At 36.0% G+C, this 27,693-nt stretch overlaps 1 protein-coding gene and 1 pseudogene across 1 annotated transcript; both read left to right on the forward strand.

Annotated features, from left to right (window-relative positions):
* The first annotated feature begins 1,172 nt into the window (after positions 1-1,172).
* LOC107873580 (mitochondrial import receptor subunit TOM40-1) lies at positions 1,173-19,448 on the forward strand. Its single transcript, XM_016720481.2, has 11 exons — positions 1,173-1,420; positions 7,225-7,306; positions 7,409-7,508; positions 7,596-7,691; positions 7,783-7,833; positions 8,008-8,073; positions 16,978-17,079; positions 17,749-17,817; positions 17,890-17,973; positions 18,738-18,833; positions 19,057-19,448. Exons 1-11 carry the CDS (start codon positions 1,276-1,278, stop codon positions 19,111-19,113), a joined length of 948 nt encoding a protein of 315 aa, XP_016575967.1. The 5' UTR covers positions 1,173-1,275; the 3' UTR covers positions 19,114-19,448.
* On the forward strand, positions 19,355-26,800 carry LOC107874481 (annotated as a pseudogene).
* The last annotated feature ends 893 nt before the right edge of the window (positions 26,801-27,693 follow it).

Consider the following 27,693-nt stretch of genomic DNA (forward strand, 5'->3'; position numbering starts at 1 on the left):
TTAATATATATCTTTTTTTCTCTCTCATCATTATTTTTATCCCTTATTTAATTTTCTCTCTTATTTAAGACATTATTTTACTGTTAATTTATATTTATACCCATAAATATATAAAATATTATATTTATAATAGAAATATACAAAATATGTTATATATAAAGTTTATACCATGTATATATCATATACACATATAAATATACAAAGTATTAAGAAACATACTAAGTATATTTATAATATAAATATATATGATATAAATATACAAAGTATGTTATATATGAAGTTTATACCATGTATACATCATATACACACATATATAAAAATACAAAGTATAAAGAAATATACTAAGCATATTTATATATTTATGGTATATGATATAATATACCATAAATATGCAAAGCATGTTTTACATATAAATAATTTATTCAAACACATAGTAAAATCTTTCCTGTATAAGAAAATTAAATAAATAAATTAGCGGCACCCTAAAATTTAATAACAACTCATCATTTCCTATTTTTTAGGAGCAAAAAATGAAGGAAATAAATTAAATAAATTTCTAAAAAAATAAATTTGTTTGAAAGATAATATTTGTTACCTAAAAAACAAGAAGCAGTGATTTGTTAATATAATATCCATATTTAAAATTTTCAAATATGAAAAAACGACTATTAATGTAAATATTATATATGTCACAATTGAAATTCATTAAATATGATCATGTATATGTAATTATTTTTATAATAGTGACTAATTGTGTTCTTTTTTAATTAGTAGGTAAATTTTAATTAGGTGATTTTGATAATTTGTAAAAGTTAGGGCATAAAATCATATTTAAAAAAAGTTTTTTTAAAAGTCAATTTTTTTTTCAAAAAAGATATGACCAAATACAATTCTAACCTGAAAAAATTTTAATTTTTATAGCTAAACGGCTACTAATATTATAAAGTTATACTATTAATATTATTTTGATAATAAGTGTGTCATCTCAATCTGAGTGAAATCAAACAAAAAGAGTAGCATAAAATAGTTCAAGAATAAAACCGGTTAAGCTCACGCAGTAAATAGGTCAAAGAGTACTTCCACGTGTCACCATATGATGAAGCAACTCAGGTCGGGTCGGGTCGGGTCGGGTTTTAGAGTTTTTAGCGGTATATTTAAGCCAACAAGGGTTTTACTTCGTCTCTACTCTACTGAGTTTTTCTTCCTCTTACAGCCGCACTCAGGAAGAAGAACAAATAAATTATTTTCATTTGTTTATTTATTTTTGTTACTGAAATGGCTACTCTGGTTCCTCCTCCGTCAACTACTACAGTTCCACCGGCGAATTCGAATTCGGCGGCGGCGGCCGAATCGGAGAAAATTGATTACATGAAGTTGCCTTGTCCAATTCCTTATGAAGAAATTCACCGTGAAGCTCTCAGTTAATATTTATTTTCATTTGCTTTTTCGATTGTTAATGGATTCAATTTGAGTAGAGTTAAATGGATATATATATATATATATATATATATATATATATATATATGATTTTTTTAATTATTATTATTATTATTAGTTTTTTTGATAATCGTGGATTATGTAGAAGATTTATGTAGATGAATACTGTAATTGAGAAACTCTCAGATAGTATTTATTATCCTCTGCATTTTTGCTTTTTAATTAATTGAATTTGAGTAGAGTTAAAATGAATATATATGATTTTTTTTTAATTATTATTATTATTATTATTATTATTATTATTATTAGTTTTTGGATAATCGTGCTGTAGTTTGATTATGTGAACTTGCTTTGTCCCATTCCGTATGAAGAAATTCACCGTGAAGTTCTCAGTTAGTATTATTTTCATTTGCTTTTTCGATTGTTAATGGATTGAATTTGAGTAGAGTTAAATGGATATATATTATCTATTATTATTAGTTTTTTGATAATTGTGGATGTAGTTGGATACTGTAATTGAGAAGCTCTCAGTTAATATTTTATTATTTTTTTCTTTTCGGTTTTGATCGGTTGTTGCTTTAAGTATTAATGAAATGCGTTTATAAGGACGCTGCGGTATAGTTGAAATGGATCGGAATAGAGCGTGTTAGATGTAGAAGATTTTATGTAGCTGGTGCCTGTAATTGAGCAGTAGTATTAACCATGAACCTCCCAGTTAGTATTAGTATTATATGGTTGTGGCATTTAAATATCGGTTTGAGTAGAGTGAAATGGATATATAGGATTTATAAGGACGTGGTGGTATAGTTGAAGTGGTTTGGAATAGAGTGGATTAGATGTAGAAGATTTATGTAGCTGGATCCTGTAATTTACAAGCCGACAAGCTCTCAGTTAGTACTATCATCCTTTATTTTTCGCTTTTGATCAATTGTTGCTTTGAATTTGTTTAATGAAATAGATTTGAGTAGAGCAAAGTGGATATATATATATATATATTTTTTGAAACTGGTAATTTGAGCGAAGTGGATATTTAGGATTATAAGGATGTGGCGGTAGAGTTGAAAAATTGACTAGCTCTAAGTTAGGATTATTATCATCCTTTGTTTTTCGCTTTTGATCAATTGTTGCTTTGATTTTTTTAATGAAATAGGTCTGAGTAGAGCGAAGTGGACATTTAGGATCGGTAAGGATGTGGCGGTGTAGTTGAAATGGTTCGTAATAGAGTGGATTAGATGATTTGTGTAGCTAGATACTGTAATTGAGAAGCTCTCAGTTGTTGCTTTATATTTTGGTGAATGGATATGTAGGATTTATGAGGATACGGCGGTATAGCTGAAATGGTTCGGAATAGAACGGATTAGAAAAAGCTGGATCCTGTAATTGAGCAGTATTAGATTGTCTTTTGCTTTGTTCCATGCCTTGTGAAGAAATCCACTCCGAAGCTCTCAGTTAATATTTATCATCCTTCTCGTTTTGAATGAATAGAGTGAGTAGAGCGATATGGTTTTATAGGATTTATAAGGATGTGGCAGTGTAGTTGAAATGGTTTGGAATAGAGAAGATTCGATGTAGACGATTTTATGTAGCTGTATCCTGTAATTGAGAAGTAGTTGATTTCCTGTTGTCTGCAGATTGATGTGCGTGTTCAAAGAATTGAAATGTGATTTGAAGTGTGAAGTTTTAACTGTTACTGTTACGTCGCCTGCGACGGTGTAGGGATGAAGTTTAATGGTGCAAGTGTGCAAACCATGCATATAAATGATATTGTCTAATTGAGAAAACTATTGACAAGTAGATCGAAAGTCGGAAATAATTATTGTGGGATAGGAAGTTAAACCATACATGTATAGTAAATGTACTTGCATAAGAAGGAAGGTGATGTGAGTGCGCCATAATCTATGCATCTAGATTTTTAGTTTTCTAGGTGATGACATGATAGAACCACACATATAAATGATAGACTAATTGAGAAAACTATTGACAAGTAGACCGAAAGTCGGAAATAATTATTGTAGGATAGGAAGTTAAACCATACATGTATAGTATACTTGCATAAGAAGGAAGGTGATGTGAGAATGACATGATATATACATCTAGATTTAGTTTTCTAGGTGATGACATGATAGAATTAGATATACGTAGTTGATTTCCCGCTCTCTGCAGATTGCTTAACATATTCTAAGAATTGAAATGTGATTTGGAGTTTTAACTTTTAATATTACGCCGCCTCCAATGGTGTAGGGATTGGGTTTCATGGTGCAAGTCTGCAAGATAAATATGTACAAATGATATTGTCTGGTTGACGAAACTGCTGATTAGTCGATCTAAAGTCGGAATCAAGTGTTGTATGATAGAAAGTTGAACTTAAACAAGCATGTATAGTAAATATAACTTGCATAATAAGGAAGGTGAAGCGAGAATTACGCAATCTAGACATCTAGATTTAGTTTTCTAGGTGAATTACATGATAGAATAAGATTTAAGCAGTTGATTTGTTCTTGTCCGTAGATCGCTTTGCATGTTCTGAGATTTGAAATGTAATTTGAAGTATGGAGTTTCAACTTTTAATATTACGTTGCCTCCAATGGTGTAGGGGTTGGTTTCATGGCACAAGTCCGCAAGATATATATACAAATAATATTGTCTATCTGATGAAATTGCTGCCAAGTAGATCTAAAGTCGGAGTTAAGTATTGTAGGATAGGTAGTTAAACCATAGATGTATCATAAATAGCTTGCATAAGAAGGAAGGTGATTCAAGAACTACAGAATCTAGATATGTGGATTGAGTCTTCTAGGTGAATGACAAAATAGAATAAGATATTGAGCAATTGAAATAGATGTAGATGATTTATGTCTAGTAGTTGATTTCGTTTTGCTTTGCATATAGAAAGAATTGAAATGTGATTGAAATGCGGAGTTTTAACATTTATATGGTACGTCTCCTTCAATGGTGTAGGGATTAGGTTTCATGGTGCAAGTCCGCAAGATAGATATACAAAATGATATTGTCTAATTGAAAAAACTACAAACAAGTAGATTCAGAGTTGGAATTGTTGAAAAGCACTCTAGAAAGTAAGCATTGTAGAGTAGGAAGTTATTGAATTTAACTTTCATAATAAGGAAGGTGATTAGAGAATGATACAATCTAGACATCTAAATTTAGTTTTATAGGTGAATGACATGATAGAATAAGATATAATTAGTTGATTTAATTTTCTCATAACGTTTAAGGTTATGGTTGCGAGTTTGCAAAAGATGTATACAAATGATATTGTCTAATTGACGAAATTGCGGACAAGTAGATCAAAAGTTGAAATTAAGTATTGTAGGATAGGAAGTTAAACCATACATGTATCGTAAATATAACTTCGATAAGAAGGAAGGTGATGCGAGAACGACAAAATCTAGACATCTGGATTTAGTCTTATAGGTGAATGACAGATATAAGATAGCTAAAATTGAGGAGTCTTACGAGAGTGTTTTGCGGCAAGTTAGGTATCTTCCGTTTTGACTTGTAGTTGATTTCCTGTCGTCTGCAAATTGCTTTGCATATTCTAATAATTGGATTGTGATTTAAAGTATGGAGTTTTAATTTAACATTACGTCACCTCTGATGATGTAGAGGATGAGGTTTCATGGTGCATGTCTGCTAGATATATATGCAAATGACATTGTCTAATTGATAGAACTACTGACAATTAGATCGAAAGTCGGAATTAAGTATAGTAGGATAGGTATAAGAAGTTAAACCATACATGTATCGTAAATATGATAGTGAAGTCGGACTTTTTAAGTCCGTGTATATCCTAAGATCAATGTCACTAAAATGTAGTTGTTAAAATGAATGTGCAGTAGTAGAATAGCTTTTGAAAGGAAAGAACTTGATTTTACACATTCGAGGAATAATTTCATGTTGTTCTATTTTGATGCAATTGAGGTTCTCATGTCATATATTTTCACAGGTTCTCTTACTTTTGATTTTAAACTTTGGTATATAGGATGTAAGAAAATAGGTTAGGAATGATCACGTCCGATAGAGGATATAATTTGCGCATGTAGAATTCAAGGTAAGCGAAGGTCGTCTATGATTGTATGACACTATTTTATTAAATTACTATATATGTTAAGAGAAAATAGCTAAGTTTTGTAGTCCTTAGGGTTAAGTCCAAACTTTTAATTCCTTGGTGATGTGAAGTTGCTACTCATGGAAGTTGATGTTGCCTTTTTCTTGCATATTCCCGTTTTTGCCTTACTCTTTTTCTTAAGAGCATTCCCTTTTGGGCCTTTGTAATTGGTGTGACCAGGTAGTAACTTCGTATGAATCTCTTCTTGTCACTTTAAATTACCTTTTTGTTAATACTTAATACTCCCCCCTCTTTAAATTATTAGTCACTTTAGCTCAAAATATTTTCCTAAAATAACTGCTAATACAAAATTAAAAGCTTGCAATTATTTTCAACTACTCCCTTATAGTTCCTTTTAACACTGTTCGATCCTCAAATAGCATCTATTAAATTAAAGGTTGCAACTATTTTCAACTACACCCTTATTGTTAGATTGTTATGATCTTTGTCTGATTGTAATTATTTATATATTTTAGATCATGTTATTTTATGAATATCTTATAGTATCTTATCACTTGTGTCCTTTTTATATTTTCTACTTATCCCGCTAAACTTCCTTCCTCATAAATAACTTTTTATTTAAAATTATCCAACTATGTGATTCTTTAATAGTTATGAAGACCTATCAACTAGACACATTCAACGTGACATTAGATTCTGTTTAATTATATCAGTAAAAAACATTATACAAATTGTACTTTTTAATTAAACTAATGAGTTTGGGTCCATGCTTAGCACAAACCTCATGGAATGATGGAACTAGTAGAACTACATATGCATCGGACCTTACATGCATCAATATGATTATGGAAGATAATAAAACGGAGTTGAGATTACCATGGCCCCTGCAATGATACACAGATCAAGAAAAAAGATGAGTTAGACCTAAAGCTACATGAAGAGAAGTATCACAACTCATACGATCTCTCATAATCATGTGGAGCTAAGAATAGAACACGATGGAAGTGAGGATCCATATATGCTTTACCACTAGTTGCGACTAAGGCATAGTTATGGATGTTACACTGAAATTTGTTTTTTTTTTATGATTCATTGTATTCTAGTTACATAGTTATAGAGGGGCAAGTCTTAAGACTTGGAGAATCTCTAGTGGTAGATAACTCCAATTTTTCCTTAAAATGGCTCCCCGGTGCAATAATCTCTTGCTGTGCTCCGGTCCGGGGAAGGAAAGCAACAGTTGCAGAATGAAATGGGCCTTAAAGTATAAATTTTCTTATTGAATGAGATAGGCTTGAATAGCGGAATCGATACAAAGGATTTATCTAACTTGACCTCTACTGGTTTGAGATTGGGTATAATTGAGTATTTGTTGTGAATGCTCTAGGTTTAGCAAGAAATTCTGCCTCGACATTCAAATTCAACCGTGCATTTTGGGAAAAGAGGTTGAGCTGAGAGTTGTTCGATTGAATGTGTGTACATGTAAAGTTGCGTCAAGTAGTGTTCTTTATTAAAACATTAAGAGGTGGTTGTTGATACCACTTCAAGGTTAAATTAGTGCAGTGCTGCTATTGCAGTTTTAGTGTTCCCTTTCATGTTCATATTTGATAAAGATTTTTGGTGCTTTTTAATCTGACACTCCTACATTTCTGTTTGTTATTATTTTTGTGAACGGAATAGCTAATTCATGTGTCTGTTGGCAGTGTCTTTGAAGCCTGAGCTTTTTGAAGGCATGCGTTTTGATTTTACCAAAGGACTTAATCAGAAATTTTCACTCAGTCATAGGTAGTTCTTATATACTTAGAACAATATCATAATTTTTGTCATGTTATTCTCCATTGCTAGTATACTTTTAGTGATAATAAAAGTGTTCCTACCTTCTATCAGTGTTTTAATGGGGCCTACAGAACTTCCTACCCAGTCTGCAGACGTCGTTAAAATTCCAACTGCTCACTATGAGTTTGGAGCCAACTTTTTAGATCCACAGGTCTGTAGTTGAATTTATTTTTTTCAAGTGCCATGAACCCAGCGAGGATCAAATTATGGCGACAATTACTTACTACTAATGCTACAGATGATGCTTGTTGGGAGAGTAATGACAGATGGGAGGGTGAATGCTAGGGTGAAGTGTGATTTGTCTGAAAATCTTTCATTGAAAGCCAATGGACAGGTAAATGGATGCTATCTGCAACTGTTGCTTTCCCTTCCATACTTTTATGTGGAGTGACTGGTATATCTCATAATTATGATCTTCTTAACAGCTAACTGGTGAGCCACACATGTCACATGGCATGGCTAACTTCGATTACAAGGTAATTTGTTTATGCAAGGGTATTCACGCATATAATTCAATAAGATTTAATTGATTCATCCAGGCTATAGTGGTCACACTTCCTATTTCATTCAAGTTGTACTATGTTGCAGTCCATTTGACTTGGGGATAATGATTGTTTTATGTCTTCATTGTTGTTGTTGTTGTTAATAAGGGTAAAGACTACAGAACTCAATTTCAATTTGGAAATGGTGCATTACTTGGAGCCAGCTACATCCAGGTATTATATACTCTTCATTAATAATGAAAACATCTTAGAAGACTACTTTCTACTTTTATTTTCAATACCTCTTTTTTCTTTAATATTCCCATCATAGCGTTTTGGTCTGATACTTTCTTCCATACCTACCTGGAAAACGTGTTTCTGAGCCAGGTCTACAGGAAACAGCCTATCTATCCTACAAAGGTAGGGAAAGGTCTATGTACACCTCACCTTCCCTAGATCCTAGTTGTGGGAATGTACTGGGTATCTTGTTATCCTAGAAGACCGAAAGAATTCAGAAAGTGAATGGCCTTTTCTCAACCCATTATGTTTATGAACTGTTATAATGCGTTAGACGTTTATGTCCCCTAGATCCTAGTTGTGGGAATGTACTAGGTATTTTGTTATCCTAGAAGACCGAAAGAATTCAGAAAGTGAATGGCCTTTTCTCAGCTCATTATGGTTATGAATTGTTATAATGCGTTAGACGTTTATGTCCTCAAGTTATATGATGTATCATGAAGTCTCAAATGTTTCAAGAAATTTATTGTACTCAATATGATGAGTTGGAAAGTGTTTTATCACTTTACAAGTGGAATTAAAAGCCTAGTGAGTGGGGGAGAGAGCAAGGTGAACCATCAGGAGTTCGCATAGCATCAATTATAGATCAATGGTAATGTAATTTGTGTAAAATCAGATTTACTTGGACGGATAAAATGCTAAAACGAGATAAAAACACCAGTGACCTATGTTGCTCGAACTGCTTAAAAATATCAATGGGTGCGTGTCTGATTCTCCAAAAGTAGTGTATTTTTGGAGTATCCGACATGGGTGCAGTATCGAAAGTGAAGAGCCCGCGCAACGTAGCCAGTGACAAAATACTTTTGAGTATTTCTTTACTAATTACTTGATTTAGTAACTAGACCCCTCCCTCAATCCCTGATGACTAAAAGGCACTGCTAACCACTCTATACTCCCTTTGACCAAAAACTGTATTCTGTGGCAAGAACTGTGACATGCCACTCGATCCACATCAACGACAAGAACAACACCCACACCCATTACTTCATAAAAGCAAACATTTCCAATTAAAAGAAAACCTCCATCATTTACCTTTTCTCCAGAACGGCCAGTTGAAATAGTCGACAATTTCCACCATCATTTTCACTCGTATTAAGTTAGCCAATGGTAGCTATAATTGACGCTATTGTCTTGCTAAAAAATGTCATGGGTTCAAGTCTTGTCATATGCACATATTCTTCTTTCTGGACAGTAATGAAAGATCAATTGACATCAACTAAAATTGTTTATTTTATTTGCCTTCAAGATGTGTTTATGATAACGAACAAACTACGGAATTCAAAAACTAAGCTACGATACGAGAAACGAAAAATAAAGGATAGATGAAAGCAAATAAAGATAGACACAAGAATGGAATGGATAGCAAACATAGGGTATATCAAATCCTTAATCCTTTATTTAATAATCCAATCAAGCACCTAAACTCCTATGTAGACCACATGTGAATCGATTCCAAAGTAACCAACGTTTTCAAACGAGAAATCAACACAAACTAATCTAAGCTTACACACTCACAAGGGAGTAATAGTTCATTAGCATCAAAGTTATACTAAAAATGAAAGAAAGCTCCTATTTATAGTCTAAGGTTAATTATTACTACTTATGGGCCTAAAAGTGACTCATTTGGAACAAGAAAGCACGACAACCTGCTTTGGCATCCAGTTGAGTATGTTGGGACACACTTCTGGAGCATGTGCCACTGTTTTGACCTGCTCTAGCAGATCAAGAGCAGGTTGGGCGCCACCCCAAAGCAAAATGGGGCGCATGTCACCTCTCGGGGGCTTTTTAGCCTCGTCGTGCACTCTTTTGACCTCTTCAAAGTCCCTCGACCCTCCTGAAGGTAATCATCATCCAATTGGCACCTTTTGATAGCACTAAGGAGTCGTCAAGGACCTTTAGCATCATAAGCATCCTATCCAAAGGTCCGGAGGCAATTTGGATTGTCTCATCCTCTCCTTAAAGAAGCTTCGTCCTCGAATCTACAACCTTAAAGCACAAAAGAAGAAGAAACAACCAATACATCCTCGAAGCATAAGGGTTAGCACAAGGGTTAATATTAATATATCCATGCCACGGGGACACCTACTTCACATATAACCAAACATCCTTGAAATCAATGGAAGATAATTCATAATTTAAGGTGCAAAGGAATTGGCTATGATAAACATCAAGAAGCTCTCCAAAGTTGTTTTCATTAGCAAGATTATCACGCAAATCATCATACGCAAGTAGTCATTAGGGTTTAGATTACCTGATACAAGCCGAATTGGCTCTACTTTTTTGGGATCTACGCTTCAAGGATCACACCTAAGGATCCAAGGCTTGGTTGTTCTAGGGGAGCAAGTACGTGATTGGAGGATAGCTTGGGAAGGAGCTATACGTAATGATATCATTCGAGGAAGTAATGAATAACATTGCATTTGGATAATAACTTGGGCCCTAGAGATCATAGGCGCCAATATAAGGCCCAATTAGCATTATGTTTGGCTCTTGGGTCACTTTTGGGCCCAATGAGCATTTAGGGTCACTTTTGGGCCCAATTGTAGTAAATGGCCTTGACCTATAAATAGCTAGGACTCTTTTCAATTTAGGAAGAGGATTTTGAAGTTAAGTTGACACTTGAGAGTGTTTTTATTAAAACTTGTTGGGAGCTTTCTTGTATTGTGAGAAACGTTGGTTGTGAGGGTTAATGTCCCCCTCGGTCTTCGTAAGAGGTTGGTGCTTGTGATAATTCGATAGGAAAGTCTTAGGGTTTAATATATCCTTTGGTTGTCCTTTTTTATCATTTTGTGTCAATCTATCTATTCTTTACTTTCATTGTTTTCGTTCTCTTTATTTCCTTGTTTTTTTGTATTTAGTGTTTTTCTTTATTTTTGTGTTGTTCCCATCTACGTAGTTTACCTCGTATCATTTGTGGTATCAGAGCCCCAAACCCTATGATACGAGGTAATTTACGAAGATGGGAACAACACAAAAACAAAGTAAAACACTAAATTCAAAAACGCAAAACAAGGAAACGAAAATAATGAAAGTAAAGGATAGAAAGATTGACACAAAATGATAAAGAGAGGACAACCAAAGGGTATATTAAACCCTAAGACCTTCCTATCGAATTATCACAAGCACCAATCTCTTACGAAAACCGAGAGGACATTGAATCTTCACAAACGTTTTTCACAATCCAAGAAAGCTCCCTACAAGCTTTAATAAAAACGCCTCAAGTGTCAACTTACATTCAAAATCCTCTTCCTAGAATGAAAAGAGTCCTAGCTATTGATAGACTAAGACTATTTATTACAATTGCACCCAAAAATGACCCTAAATTCTAATTGGGCCCAAGAGTCTAACATAATGCTAATTGAGCCTTACGTTGGTGCCTATGCTCTCCAGGGCCCAAGCTATTATCCAAATGCGATGTTCTAGTTACTTCCTCGAATGATATCATCAAATATAGCTCCTTCCCAAGCTACCCCCCAATCATGTACTTGCTCCCCTAAACGACCAAGTCTTGGATCCTTAGGGTTCAATCCTTGAAACATAGATCCCAAAAGAGTGGAGCCAATTCTGCTTGTATCATTACCCTTCCTTTCACAACAAGCCATGTTTACACACAAGACACTTTCAACACTAACATGGCTATCTTCACAAGCAAAGAAAATGAAATAATAAAAGCTATGATTACGTAAGGTGCCTACCAAGATCACATGAAGGTAAGAACAAACATCTTAAGCACCTCACATCCCTCTCACTTGAACAACCTTCCAAGAAAGATCCAACTTGTCTATCCACATTAGTGTGACAAGAAACAAAAGTTGTTTATCAATAGGGACCATAGACTTTTCTTAGATTAACTACTAGATTGACCATTCGGGTTGGGGAGGCCATGCATTTTATGCACATTCAAGACATTCCAAAGGGTGGTTTGAGAGATATCAATACCATCTAACTTGGATTTTAAGTCAAATATCTTGAAAAGGTTATCTACCTTAGGTTAAATGTCATCATGAATCTAATAAATGCTAGAAATAAGAGGGGTAGGTACATATCTTTGGAGCAAAGACTTGAGCTTGCTCTCTTGCCTTTTAGACTTGCACTATGTGGACTTGCCCTCTCATGCATCAACTTGGAAGTTGGCAAAATACTAGTGGCAAAGGTAGTAGACAATAAGGGCTTGGGTTTGTCACTAAGCTCTCCTTCATGACCATAAAGCTCTTCATCTTCACTATATATCTCCCGCCTTATCATCAGCACCAACAACATACCCAGTGTGTTCCCACAAAGTGGGGTCTGTGGAGGGTAAAGTGTACGCAGTCCAAACCACTACCTCAATCTCCCGCCCCATCAGAAAGTTAAAATTTACGATCTCTTCTTTTTGAGGCCAAACATCTTTGTGGGAAGCTTTCATCAGCAATCCATTTGGTACACTAATGTCATTTTCAGCTTCCGCAATTTCCCCTTCACTCCAAGGTCTTCAATCTCTTTGGTGTCTTACTCACAACCATTTTCTTGGGTCATCTTATTCCCCAACAAAGTAAGCATCACCTTCCACCAATAATATGTTCCTTCGATTGGGGAATTCACGTGCCTTATGGCCCCAACCTTGACATTTAAAGCAAACAATAACTCTAGGGTTGATGTAGTATTTATTACCTTCATTCTTTGGTGGATACCTTGAGATTGCCTTCTCAACTAGCTTTTTCTCAAAGGACTTGTTGAAATCCTTGTTCTTGTTCTATCCGGATGAAGTAGAAGAATTGTAGCCTTTATTGATGGACTTCATTGCATTGTTGTTCCTCTCAACCCCAATGGCCGCTTCAACAAGGTCTTTTATTTGTTCGAACTTGTGGACTACTAATTGAGAAGCAATGTCATAGTCCAACCCACCTTTGAATTGAGCCATACAATGATTTGGTGGTTCGACTTCGACAATCTCAAGACTAAGAATCAAGTTTTGGAACTCCTCATAGTAGGCGTCCACACCTCTACCTCCTTGTTGCAAATTATAGAGTTTGGTGAGTTGCTCTTGCTTGAACCTTTCCTTCATATATCTCTCTCTCATGAGTGCCCTCAATTCATTTCAATCGGAAGGGTGGGATTACCATTTCTTTCTCGTTGCACTCTCTTAATCTCCCACCAAGTAGAAGCATTCCCTTCAAATTGAGTGATTGCATGAGCGGCTTTCTTGTGTCCGGTTAACTCATTGAGTTGGAAGATCCTATTGCATTGTACTTTCGAATCAAGGTAAATTGATGAATCACTAGTTTCTTTGAAGGTAGGAAGGGTAATCTTGATGGAGTTAAGTCTCGTGTCTCGACCCATATTTCCTCCTTGATCCCATTGATGATCTTCTTGATCTTTGGTTCGGTTTCCTAAGTTTCCTCTTTTCATGGGGAACCGGACCAAATCTTCCTCCTCGTTCTCTAGGTCCTCCCCCTTGAGCTCCTTGTCTATTCCTTACAAATTCCGCAAAGTGAGCCACTTCATCCAACTCTTCATTTCCTCCATGAAGTTCCTCACCTCCTACATCTTGAATTTGGATTGGTTGATTGTGGTTAGCCGGGATTTGAGGTGGTGAGTTTTGGTTAAGTGGGGCTTTAGGGAGTCCATGGGGCATTTGGACGTGTGGTTCTTGGTTTTGTGGAGTTTCTTGGTTAACTTGATTGAATTGGGGCTGTAGTGGATGAACGGGATTTCTGTAAGTAGTGGCTTGGAGGATGGGATCATGTACTTGCCTCGGTGGATTGTACATTTGGTGGAGTGTTTCCGGAATTATAGTAGTGAAGGCATTTTGAGCATGCCCACTAGAGGAAGCATGATAGTTTTGAGGAGTGGTGGATATGGTGGAGTGTAGACGTCCTTCCATGTTAACCATCCTTCCATCCAATCCCGACACTTAACTTCGAACTTCATTCACATCTTGTTTCACACTCATTATGGCCGCCATTAAAACTTCCATATTTATCACTCCCGTAGTACTTTGGTTGTCATCTCCCGGTGCCATTGTAGCTAATAAAAGAAATACTAAACAAAAACAAAGACAACAAACAAGTTAAAGAGTTAAGAAATCAACCTCACAAGCTCTCGGAGCACACACCTTTGTTTGTCTCTCAATTGGCGTCGCAAGCATTGATGGATCATTTGTATTCCAATTAAAAGACTTGGTACCAATTGTGGCTTGTGATCGGAATGGATTCTTGTTTGAAATTGAAAAGCAAACGTAAAAATAAATTAACATACTTGAATCAAGAAGGTTCAACGAAAACAAAAGAGAAAAGCACACAAGAACGGACAAGAAAGGAATCGGACTAAAGAACTAATTAATCAACTAATAGATCAATTACTAGTTGTTAATTAGTATTAAGAATCAAAAGATGAAGGTAAGAGTCGAGAAATGAAGTTACATTGAAGGAACCAGAGCAAAATGAGTTTGGGAAGCTTTGAAATGCATTTGGTACCTGCTGGAGCAGATCTGGGACAGATCAGGCTGGTGCACCTCAAATGCACAAGCTCCTGGTTTGAGCAGCTCTGCGCACCCCCAACGCAGATGGGCCGAAACAGCTTGCAAAATACGCGAAAATGCCCTTTTGTGGTCCCCTTTTTGTCCTTTCTTTTGGGATATTCCTTGGTATTATGGATATGCTATTGTACCAACACTTATGCCCATTTTCCCTTCCCCTTTCTTAGATCAAACAACAACCTTTTGATGAATTTGGCTCTTGAAGATATGAATTTCTTCAAGAACATTATGAACACCAAAATTTTTCAGCTCTTTCACCATTGCTCGGAATGCGATGAAAATTTGAACCCAAGCAGTTTTCAGCCTTCTAATCACATTCCAAACATCCTTGGGCCTCAATTCTCATCCATTTCTTCAGATTTTTAAGCCCACATGCTATTTCTTCAAGCATGGTGAAATTTTGAAGTTTCTCCAAATGACACCAACTTTTAACCCTAAGTTTCTCTTAACGTAGAGAACACTTTTTCAACTATTTCAGTCTTAAATTTCAACCCAAAATCTATAGATCTAAGAACCCACTTTCTTCATAGTCAAGTTCAACAATGGTGGCCTTCTCCAATACTCTTCCAGACACACTAAATGATCAAGTTTTAGCCTAAATTTCTCTAGATGTAACAAATCTAGTGTAGAAACAACAATAAGGACTTAAAAACACAATTCTTTTGGAGTTTTCTTTAAAACGTTTTGACACTTTTTTATTTTCAAGATAACAAGACCCAAGACCCAAGATTGACTTTGTAGGAACAAAATGATGCTCGGTTCTGATACCAAATGATACGAGAAACGAAAGATAAAGGATAGATGAAAGCAAACAAAAATAGACACAAGAATGGAATGGAAACCGTAATCCTCTATTCAATAATTCACTGTAGCATCTAAACTCCTAGTAGACCACAAGGGAATCGATTCCCAAGTAACCAACGTTTTCAAATAAGAAATCAACACAAGCTAATCCAAGCTTACACACACTCACAAGGGAGTAATAGTTCATTAGCATCAAAGTTATCCTAAAAATGAAAGAAAACTCCTACTTATAGTCTAGGGCAACTTATTGCCCCAAAAGTGACACATTTGGAACAAGAAAGCACGACTACCTGCTTTGGCATCCGCTTGAGTATGTTGGGCGCACTTCTGGAGCGTGTGCCACTATTGTGACCTGCTCTAGCAGATCAAGAGCAGGTTGGGCGCACCCCCAAAGCAGATGGGGCGCATGTCTCCTCCTGGGGGCTTTTTAGCCCCGTCTTGCACTCCTTTGACCTCTTCAAAGTCCCTCGACCCTCCTTGAAGGTAATCATCATCCAATTGACACCTTTTGATAGCACTAAGGAGTCGTCAAACACCTTTAGCATCATAAGCATCCCATCCAAAGGTCCGGAGGCAATTTGGATTGTATCAGTTTGGGGGTACATAAAGAATCCTTTTCTTTCAATCGTACCCCAGCAAAGGTTTTCTTTAGGTGGGTTTCATTTGATTTGTTGTGGATACTGGACTGGATGATGGAAAACCAAGCAAATCTCGGAGCACGGTTTTGGGTGTGAATGAGCATTGTGGATATTGGTGGTTAGGCATGTAGATGGTTTACTCTTGTGTGACTAAGCGTTAGTTTTAATAAGGTCATCCCTCGGCAAAAGGACTTCAAAGTGGAAATTCCTTTGCATAGTTGTCAGATTAGTTGTCTTGACGTTGCACGTTCTATTTGTGTCAATGGGAGGAAAGATCTGAAAAGAGCAGGCAATTATGGCTAAGATAGAGCAGATGCAATCCCTTTTTAGAAAGGTTGAAAATTTTTCGGAATTAAAACATGAAGTATCTAAATAAATTACCAAAATTGGGTACAGTGTGTATGGATGTGCTTCTATTGGCTCAATTGCTTTCTGCTCTTCTTTATATGTGAATTTGCTTCCATCGCATTAATAATTGCAAAAAGGCTGCTAGTAATTGTTTTTATGAAAGGTTGCTATTAGTAATTTACTTCGTTTGGTTTTGTTCCTTGATGGACGCTCTACTATAAACTTAGTATTATCCTCTATAAATTGGATAGTGGAGACTGTAATGGACTTTACTTATTGAAAAGAGAGAGCGGAGATTACAAATGCTATAGTAATATTATCTTTCACTTTTGTTCCTGCGGGCCACGGGGATATCTGATGAACTGGAATGATATCATCTACCATTTATTGGTCAATCATGGATTCCTCGTGGTTCATATTAAATACCAGAGAATGAGTATAGATGTCCTGATTGATGGTCAATATTGTATGCAGATAGATTGTGTGGTATTATGCTTTTAACTGTGCTAATTGAACCTTTACGTGATTGTGCAGAGTGTGACTCCACATTTCTCTTTGGGTGGGGAAGTTTTCTGGGCTGGTCAGCATCGGAAATCTGGCATTGGTTATGCTGCTCGTTACAACACTGACAAAATGGTATTCTGCCTATTACTAGATGTTAGAACATTTGGTCATGCAATCATTGTTATCTATATTTGATGTATTATAATGTTGTTCAAAAGGTGAATGATTTGTTTGGGATCGAGGTGGTGTAGTTCTTATTGTTATTGTGTTGGTGATACATGGTAGCAGCTTGAGTTTCATTGCTATTTTTCTATTAGTTTTTTATGGTCACTTGCTAACTACTTCAGTTAATTGAGAGGACTACTATTTATTTTTTCAGTTATTGTCCTTCCTGAAAACTAACATGTCTCATACCCAGTGAGACATTTGATTAAATGGATGCTTTATCTGAGGATGTTTTTTCAAAAGCTACAACATCAACGCCATTGTCATTATTATTCCTCCTCTGTGGTATGAATAACTTTAAAATAAAATTAAATTGCAGGTCTAGCAGATGCAAAAAGGTTTATTTTTATTTTGTTGTCTTGGTAATTTCAATGGTATTGTTGAACAGGAACATCAAAATATTTATGTTTTTGAGTATTAACACTCCCAAAGAGCACATTTCTATTATATTTTCTATTGTCGTTTTACCAGCATTAATTACTTGTAGCTGTCTTTTTTCTTAGGTGTCTTCATCTTTCCAGGTTTATCTTTATTTAAGGTTTACACATTATTCAGCGTTTGTTAATATATCTGCAGGTTGCTGCGGGGCAAGTTGCTAGTACTGGAATGGTGGCACTGAGTTATGTTCAGAAAATTTCTGAAAAGGTTTTAAGAATCACTAGTATCTCAACTACTACATTTGTGACTGCTTTTGTTAAACTCTTTTTATACATGCAGGTGTCGCTAGCATCAGACTTTATGTACAATTACCTGTCTAGAGATGTTACAGCAAGCTTTGGTTACGATTACTTTCTTCGGCAGGTAACCTTTTGTCGCTTTCCCAAAATCTAACTTGATATCCTGCAGCCTAATGTTGCTCTTGGTACGTCTAGTTCTTGTGTATTTGCAGTAGTTTTGCAGTTTCCTGTTGGCTCTGAGGGTGTAGTTTTTCCTAGTTTCTAACCTGGTGATCAGATCTTGTTAACTGTATTATTTGCTGCAACTGTGGAGAGTCTAATGAAAAATGAAAGATCCAAATTTAATGCCAATATTCAGTATTTTTTTCAAAAGATCATTTCTTACCCTTAGGTTTTGACACCTTGATGGTAGAAAAACGCTATCATTATAATCCAGTTTAGGTTAAAAGACCAACTACCATCTCTTTCCTGTATATTGCATGGACCAACTTGGTCTGTGCCTATGAGTCCACGTGCTTGCTTCGTAATTTTTTTGTTGAGAAGGGAACCACTTCGGGTATCCTTTAGGTGTGCACAGGGGTAAACCCCATTCAACTGCAATGGCCTGCAAGCCACACAAGAGAAGTAAATCGCATTAGGCAAGCCTCGTGCGACTAACTCGGCCTCCCTTGCGGGTCTTGCTTGCGTTCATTTACCACTGCTTTCTTCATGAGTTAAGATTAATGTACTACTAGGTCACAACCTTGGGTGTAGTAGGCATGTAGAAACTTTTTGTGTGCGGCTATTATGCCTTTTGCAAAGGGTTATGAAAGCTCATTAAGTTGATGTTTGTGTGACTGCATTGCAACTTTAATGCTTACTGAATCAAATATTATTTGTGCATGATAGTGTCGTCTCAGAGGGAAGATTGATTCCAATGGATGTGTTTCTGCGTTCTTGGAAGAACGCTTAAACATGGGGCTGAACTTCATTCTGTCGGCTGAGGTAGGTGGCATATGAACTTATTTATCTTATTGTAGCTCCTTTACAACACGCATGTTCCAATTCTCGCGTTTCCATCTTGGTTGAGATTTGAAACTGAAATATGAGAACTTCTTGATTTTCCCCAACCCATTTGCCTTTGCTTCTAAATTTCACCTGTTCTTTTTTCTCCTTTGTATAACCGAGTCATTAGTAACCTAACTGTTTTCCTTTATTGCTTGTTCAGGTCGATCACAAAAAGAAAGACTATAAGTTCGGCTTTGGACTCACAGTCGGAGAATAAGGAGGCAGGCAACGTAGACAGGGATTTAGGTTTTAATATATGAGAGCAAGATTAAAATCAAAAGCGTCTTAACAAGTGATGTTTTTTCCTCAGCGATAAAAGAACCGAAACATCAGTTTTGTATTTTTATCGTTCGACATTGTTTCTTTGAGACATTCTTTAGACACACCAATAGTTGATTTTCCAACTTGAGATATTCTTTAGACAATTTAGAATTGTAGAATTGACTTGTTAGAAAGAGATGTACCATTCTGGTTTTACTGCATCTGGCTACTATGTGCTTAATAATTTTACGGTTGAAGTTAATTTAGAGTTCAGTTTATTGCAGAGGCAAACAATTTTTCTTTGAGATTTTGCAGGTGTTTAAATATCTTTTATCTATGTGAAAATTGCCAAAGAGATGAGATGTTGGTTAATTTCATCTCACTTGGTAACTGTGATGGAGAAGCAGCACGTATCTATTGAAATAGATGTATGTTTGCCAGTTCAACTACAACATATTCAGTATATTTTCACCAAGTGGTGGTGGGTGTGGGGGTCGTAAGTCTACACATTTCATAGCACTATCTCAGAGGTGAGATAGAGGTGGTTTCTAATAGATTTCTGGCTTAAGATAAAACAATTTAGAAAATGAATAGCAAAATGACAAGAACAATAGATATTACGATACCCAATAATATTATAGATAAGATTTATCAAGTAATATAATACATAATACAACATTCTGAAATAATACTAATACTATAGCTATTAATATGGATAACAAAGTCCTATCTACTAGCATTGATGCATTCGTTCTAGCTATCTTATATGCTAAGCTGTCTTTCCACACCTTTTTATTTGGGTTATATCCTTGGTAAGCTGAAGTTGCTCTATGTCATGTCTAATTACCTCCCTCCAATATTTCTTCGTTCTATCTCTATCTTGTCTAAATCCGTCCTAGCCAATTTTTCACACCTCCACACTAAAACATCCTGCAAAAATGACAATCATTGACATTGTACAAAAGAATGTGGTGATTTATTGAAATTTACTATACTTGGTTGTGTTCTTTCATGCGTAATTAGTTAGACTACAGAGTTTTGGGCTAGTAATAATAATGAATTCTATAAATGGCAATTTCTTGTCAAAAGGTCATTTTTCCAATCATAGTATAGTTTGGAGTTGGAACACGTAACAAAGGCAAGAGGATGATGTTGGTAGAATTGCAATGATATTAGCGTTCAAGTGGACACACCCGTTTAATTTATTCATTTTCACTTATCACGTTTTGCTTCTACTGAGTAAAATTATAAGCTTTGAGCAATATTTTAAAATGTATTTTTCCATCATTTAATGCGAGAAAATTACAATTTATAATATTTCGTATAATTTTCGAGCATTTAAATTTTAAAATATTGAATTTAACTCAATTTAGCTTTAAAGATTAATTAGATCAACTCATGTGAGGTAAAATATGATAAGTAAATGTGAATGAAGTAAGTATATTACAAGGAAAGAGGCTATTAGATATGACAATTGATTGAGGACATGGTACTAGATATGAGAATGTGAAGGTTGAAGATTAGGGTGCACACTTAGGGATCGTTTGGTAGAGACTAGAGTGTATTAAGAAAAATAATGCTTGCATTAGCTTTGTGTATTACTAATACCTTGTTTGGTACGCCTTTTCATTTTGTGTAGTACTAATGCATACAAAATTCATGGTATTAGTGATGCAATAGGGTTCTAATGCATGCATTAGTATGATTATAAATTATGCAAATTCATGTTATTTTTAATATATCAAACCAACATAAAAATATACAAACATAATTAATACACAATATTTTACACTATTTTTATACACCATCTTTACTTCTATTCTATTTTACTTGATCTTTATACTAAAAATAAATATTTCAATTCACTTTCTCCATTTCAATATTTCAAAATTAGGGCACTTGGAGAGATTTCCTTAGCCATTGAAAATGAAGAATTTCTTTAAGTTTGCTACGGTTAATGGAACAAGGGAACATTAAGCCCAACTTACATATCTACAACATTGTTGCTGATGCCCTTTGCGAAGATGGAAACTTATATGCTGCTATCAACCTTTTGAATGAGATAAAGCAGAAAGGCATTCTTCCAGACATAGTCACATATAGTTCATTAAATGATGATTTATGCAAGCTTGGTTGGTGGGAAAAGGTTAAGACTCTGTTCTTTGAGATGGTGAATCTTAATATTTATCTAAATGTACATACCTTCACCATACTAATAGATGGACTATGCAAAGAAAGAAATGTCGAACATGCCAAGGAAGTAATGAGACACATGATCGAAAAAGGTGTTGAGCCTGATGTAATCATCTACAATGCGATAATAGATGGATATTGTTTGCGTGGTCAACTAGAGAGAGCGAGGAGAATTTTTGATTTCATGATAGATAAGTGCATTGAGCCTAGCATCATTAGCTATAGCATACTAATAAATGGATATTGTAAGAAAAAGAAATTTGCTGAGCCCATGCAGTTCTTTTGTGAAATTTCGGATTAAAACCTAGTACAGTTACCTACAATACTATCTTGCAAGGTCTGTTTGAAGTTGGAAGAACTGATGATGCAAAACGAATTTATGTTGAGATGCTATCTGCGGGGCCCAAACCTGATATATGCACTCATGCCACTTTGCTCGATGGTTATTTTAAATGTGGATTTGTTGAGGAGGCTATCTTACTCTTTAATAAGTTGGAAATAAAGAGAGAAGATACTAATACAGTTAGGATCGATTTGCGTGCACACACACTAGATCTATGGAGAGGATGAAGAAAACTAGAGAGAAAGTTCTTGAGGAGAGAGATGTGTGAGAATTAATTTCGTGGAAACACCCGTGGGTAAACTCCACGGTGGATAGGCTATTTATATTAATGATTCAGAGTATGTACAGTTACACAGAGAAATGAGAATAAAAGGTTCAACAGCATGAAAATTAATATATAACAGTACATCACATATTAATCAGGCTCCACAACCCAACAATTCTCCCACTTGGAGACTGATTCTGTCATCCAAGAATTACATTCTCAAAAAAAAATATATTCCTTCATCATCAATATGTTTGCCGCATTGCAACATCTGTAGACACAACTACAGAAGACCAACTAAGGTTTTGCACAACCTTAGTTTACCAACATTAACACATTTTGTCAACATGTCTGCTGGATTCTTTTCACCCTCTATCTTTTCCAAACACATATCACCTTCTTCCACTGCCCTGCGAGTGAAATGATATCGTCTTCTAATGTGCTTCGTCTTCGAATGATAGACCGGGTTCTTCACCAACTGTATAGCACTCTGGCTATCTGTGTAAAGAATCTTCTCACGCTGATTCTTGCCCAATTCTTCCAGATAATCTGCCAGCCGTATCATCTCCTTTCCAACTTCAGCTATTGCCACATACTCAGCCTCAGTAAATGAAAGAGCAATGCACTTCTGAAGCCTGGACATCCAACTCACTGTTGTACCACCTACTATGTAAATGTATCCGAAAGTTCTCTTGCTCGAGTCTACATCCCTACCAAGATCAGCATCAACAAAACCTTGCAGAATCACTTCGCCATTGCCAAAACAAAGTGAAGTACTGGATGTATCTCTCAGATATCTTAGAAGCCACTTCACAGCTTCCCAATGCTCTTTCCCGGGGTTTGCCATGTACCTTTTAACAACTCCCACTGCATGTGCTATGTCAGGTCTAGTGTAGACCACAACATACATCAAACTCCAACTGCAGAAGCATATGGAACAAGTGCCATGTGCTCCCACTCCTGAGCTGTCTTCGGTGACTGCTCATTTGACAATTTTATGTGATTTGCCAATGGAGTAGTCCTAGGTTTAGCATCATTAACTCTGAATCTATCCAGCACCTTCTCAACATAATGCTCTTAGGATAGATTCAAAGTGTCAACAGATCTATCTCGAGAAATCCTCATCCCAAGAATCTGCTTTGCTGCACCTAAATCTTTCATCTCAAACATAGAAGATAGACTTGCCTTCAGAGAGTTTATCTCCTTCATACTGGATCCTGCAATCAACATATCATCCACATACAAGAGTAAAAATACAAAAGAATCAGTGTATTTCTTGAAGTAGCAACACTGGTCCTTTTCACTCCTGCGGAAATCACTCTTGCTCATAAAAGAGTCAAACATCTTATACCACTGTCTAGGTGCTTGCTTCAGCCCATACAAGCTCCTATTGAGCTTGTATACTGTGTGTTCCTTTCCTGGAACTACAAACCCCTCTGGTTGCTGCATATAGATTTCCTTATCCAAATCTCCATGTAAAAATGCAGTTTTTACATCCATTTGCTCAAGATGCAAATTCTCTGATGCAATAATACTCAATAAAATTTAGATAGTAGTTAATTTCACAATAGGAGAAAATATTTCATCATAATAAATACCTTTCCTTTGTGAATATCTTTTAACTACTAACCGAGCCTTGAACCTTCTTTTGCCATCTGGTTCTGCCTTGATTCTGAACACTCACTTGTTCAACAAGGCTCTCTTCAACATCCACGTGTTATTCTTCTTAAGTTATCTCATCTCATTATCCATGGCTTGCTCCCACTTGATTAAATCCTCAACTTGCAAGGCCTCAGCAACAGACTCTGGTTCCCCTTCATCAGTCAGCAACAGATAATGTAATGATGGTGAATACCTATCTGGTGCTCTAATGGTCCTGGATGATCTTCTCCAAGCCTTCTCAGATGCCACTTGCTCCACCCCTGGTTCTTCAACGACAGTTTCTAGAGTTTGTTGAGTTTTTGCTATAACATCTTTGGGTGTACTCTTCGGTAACTCAAGCTCAACTCCCACTTGCTTTGTGGTATCTTGAACCTTTTGCTCTCTGTCCTTGTACAATACATTTTCATCAAATGTCACATCACAATATCTTAGGATCTTCTTGTTCCTATCATCCTAAAACCTGTACCCAAACATGTCAGAACCATAACCTATAAAGTAGCACTTTATAGCTTTAGCATCAAGCTTATCTCTCTTCTCTGGATGAACATGAACATAAGCAGTGCAACCAAAAGTTCTCAAGTGAGAATACTTGAGTTCTTTTCCTGTCCATACTTCTTCCAGAATGTTGAAACCCGAAGGAACTGATGGTTCCCTATTGATCAAGTATGCAGCTGTGCTTATAGCATCTGCCCAAAATGCCTTAGGCAACCCACAGTGTATCCTCATGCTCCTTGCACGCTCATTCAATGTTCTGTTTATTCTTTCAGCAACTCCATTCTGCCTTGCCTTCCCGGGAACTGTCCTGATCAATCTGATTCCCTCAGCTACATAGAATTGTTTAAATTCTGACTTGTCATATTCTCCTCCATTATTAAACCTTAGGCATTTGATTTTCAAGCCAGTCTGATTTTCAACTTCAGCTTTCCACCTCTTGAAAGTAGCAAACACATTTGACTTATGTTTCAAGAAGTAAACCCATACCTTCCTACTGAAATCATCAATGAAGATGACATAGAATCTTGATCCACCAAGTGATAACACAAGAGATGATCCCCTAACATCTGTATGGACCATTTCCAACCGTACTTTCTTTGGCTCTCCCGTATTCTTCGTGAAGCTTACTCATTTTTGTTTACCCATGACACAACTCTTACAAAGACCCATATCAACAGATTTTAGCCCCTCTAAATCTCTTTTTGCAGTCAAAATCTTCATTCCTTTAGCACTCATGGGTCCAAGTTTGTTGTGCCACATACATGAACCGGAAGCACCCTCACCAACAACAACCATGTTTATACACCCTGCAGTGGTGTACAAAGTTCCAAATTTTGTGCCACGTGCTACAACCATAGCACCCTTCACAATCTTCCATGAACCTTTCCTAAACTCTGTTGTGTAGTTTGTGCTATCCAACTGACCAACAAAGATCAGATTCTTCTTGAGACCAGGAATATATCTGACATCCTCTAATGTCCACTGATTTCCTGCCGGAGTTTTTATGCAGACATCCCCCTTTCCTTCAATCGCCAACGGCTTGTTGTCAGCAAGATACACCTTTTCAAAATTTCCAGACTTGAAATATTAGAATAATTCCTTGCTTGGAGATAAATGAAAAGATGCAGCAGAATCCAATATGGATTCAACTGGCTGTCCACACTAAGGATTAGAGCATCCCCAATGTCTTCTGCTGAATTAATAAAATCATTATCATCTCCAAATTTTTTATTCTTCTTCTTCTTGGGTTTCTTACAATCTGTTCGAAAGTGTCCTTTCTCTCCACAATTACAACATGTCACGTTGGGTTTTTGTGGAGATTTTCCAAGATTCTTTGATCTTGATCTGCCATGTGTATTCTGACCCTTTGATTGGTCTCTTCCCCTTTGGTCAGCACTGAGAGCACTACCAGATGACTCTCTAATTTCTCGTTTGCGAATGCTTTTGCTAAGAACAACATCTCAATTTCATCAAACTTCAGTTTCTCAGATCCACAAAAACTGCTAATCGTAGCAACAACAGTATCCCAAGACTCGGGCAGAGATGACATCAAAATCAATGCTTTAATTTCATCTTTGAAATTAATATCCACAGAACACAGTTGACTAACAATTATATTGAACTCGTTTATATGATCAACAACAGATCCATTCTCAGATATCTGTAAATTGAATAATCTACGCATCAAATATACCTTGTTCATTGCAGATGGTTTTTCGTACATATTTGATAGCACCTTCAACAGATCGGACGTGGCCTTTTCCTTGACGATGTTGAATGCCACATTTCTCGATAAAGTCAACCGGATCATCCCTAGAGCCTGCCGATCCTTGAGCTTCTACTTCTCCTCTGTCATGGACTCTGGCTTCACCACGGTCAAGGGTTCGTAAAGATATTTCTGGTACAAATAGTCTTCGATCCGCATCTTCCATAAACCTAAATCAGATCCATCAAACTTCTCGATTCCAAGTTCGATCCTTCCATCTTCAGTGATCGTGATGAATCTCCTATGCTTTGATACCAGTTGTTAGGATCGATTTGCATGCAGACACACTAGATCTATGGAGAGGATGAAGAAAATTAGAGAGAAAGTTCTTGAGGAAAGAGAGATGTGTGAGAATTAATTTCGTGCTAACACCCATGGGTAAACTTCACGGCGGACGAGCTATTTATATTAATGATTCAGAGTATGTACAGTTACACAGAGAAATAAGAATAAAAGTTGAAACGCGTGAACATTAATATATAACAGTCCATCACATATTAATTAGGCTACACAACCCAACAAATACTGAATTTTACAATATTGTCATTAATGGATTGTGCAAAAATGGTAAACTCGTCGAAGCTCGTGCTATTTTTGAAAAGCTTTGTTTCATTGAATTGCTTCCGGATGTGAGAACATACAATGTAATGATTAATGGATTTTGTCTTGAAGGGTTGTTTGCCGCAGCTAAAGATATTCTAAGAAAAATGGAAGACAACAGTTGTTTTCCAAATAATGCCACTTATAATGCTATCATGCAAGGATTTCTCAGGTGTAGTAAAATTAGTGAAATGGCTTTTTTCATGATGGAAATGGATGGAAAGGACTTCTCATTTGATGCAACTACAGCTGGGCTTTTGGATGACGTTATAAAAGAGAATCGTTTTGTCCTTGACATGATATCGGAGTGCTTCAATTGAAAATTAAGAAGTGAATATTTCTTCCACTTGGTTTATTTGGCTACACTATGGCTTCTATTGTCATATTTTAAAGCTTGGTTTTTGGAAGACGAAGGGAAGGGATTTATTTTGAAGATGTAGAAATCTTTCTGCAGTTCCCTACTGCAATTGTTTTTTTGATCTATTCTTTGCATGTTACTTCAAGAATATGTGTAAAAAAATATTTTCTGCTTTATCTTACAATTCAACATTATGTTATAATTCACCCCGAGGGCCACCTTTTACACTTGATGGCTACTGCCGGAGCTTGTTCTTGTGCAGCAGATATTTCAATGACAAGAGAAGCACGAATAAAAAGGTATGTCGAGAATGGATCACCTTGCCTTAGACCCATCTAAACTTCTTAGTAGGGCAAAAACCTTCTGTAGTACCATTAATAATGATAGATAACTCTAAAAGTAGTGATAAAATACTTATTCAATGTAATAAGATGAGATTTTCAACAAACTAAGAACTTAAGAGAAGCTGGAATAAGAAATCTAATGCTACGTGTCTGGGTGGTGTTTTTTGTAAAGGAACTCTAATGTTTTCTCGTGCTTCATTGTGTACCCGTGTTGCGTTTTCTTCTTACTTAGTCCTTAGCCATCTTCTCGTTGAAGTTTTACTGCATTCTTGCATCGAAGATTTCTCTTTTTACAAAGTTAATTAAGGACTTATTGATGGATTTTCCAATGCCCCATCGGCACCAACTGCCATATATGCATCTTTGTTAGTGTTAAGCATGACCCAAGTGAGACCAAAAATAGCAAAAAACATGTCCCAAAAGAATTGCTACAACTGTGCAATGCAAATGCTTTACACTTGCAAAATTTTTTACGCACATATAGCATCTGTTTACAGTTGGTATTTTCCTC

This window comes from Capsicum annuum, chromosome 6, assembly GCF_002878395.1.
Source record: "Capsicum annuum cultivar UCD-10X-F1 chromosome 6, UCD10Xv1.1, whole genome shotgun sequence".
In the NCBI taxonomy this organism is placed as follows: domain Eukaryota; kingdom Viridiplantae; phylum Streptophyta; class Magnoliopsida; order Solanales; family Solanaceae; genus Capsicum; species Capsicum annuum.

Excerpts from the sequence above, each read along its gene's own strand:
- LOC107873580 (XM_016720481.2), top strand. The coding sequence starts at position 1,276 with ATGGCTACTCTGGTTCCTCCTCCGTCAACTACTACAGTTCCACCGGCG. Across the intron at positions 7,834-8,007 it reads TGGCTAACTTCGATTACAAG|GGTAAAGACTACAGAACTCA; the intron begins GTAATTTGTTTA and ends GTTGTTAATAAG. Across the intron at positions 17,974-18,737 it reads ACGATTACTTTCTTCGGCAG|TGTCGTCTCAGAGGGAAGAT; the intron begins GTAACCTTTTGT and ends TGTGCATGATAG.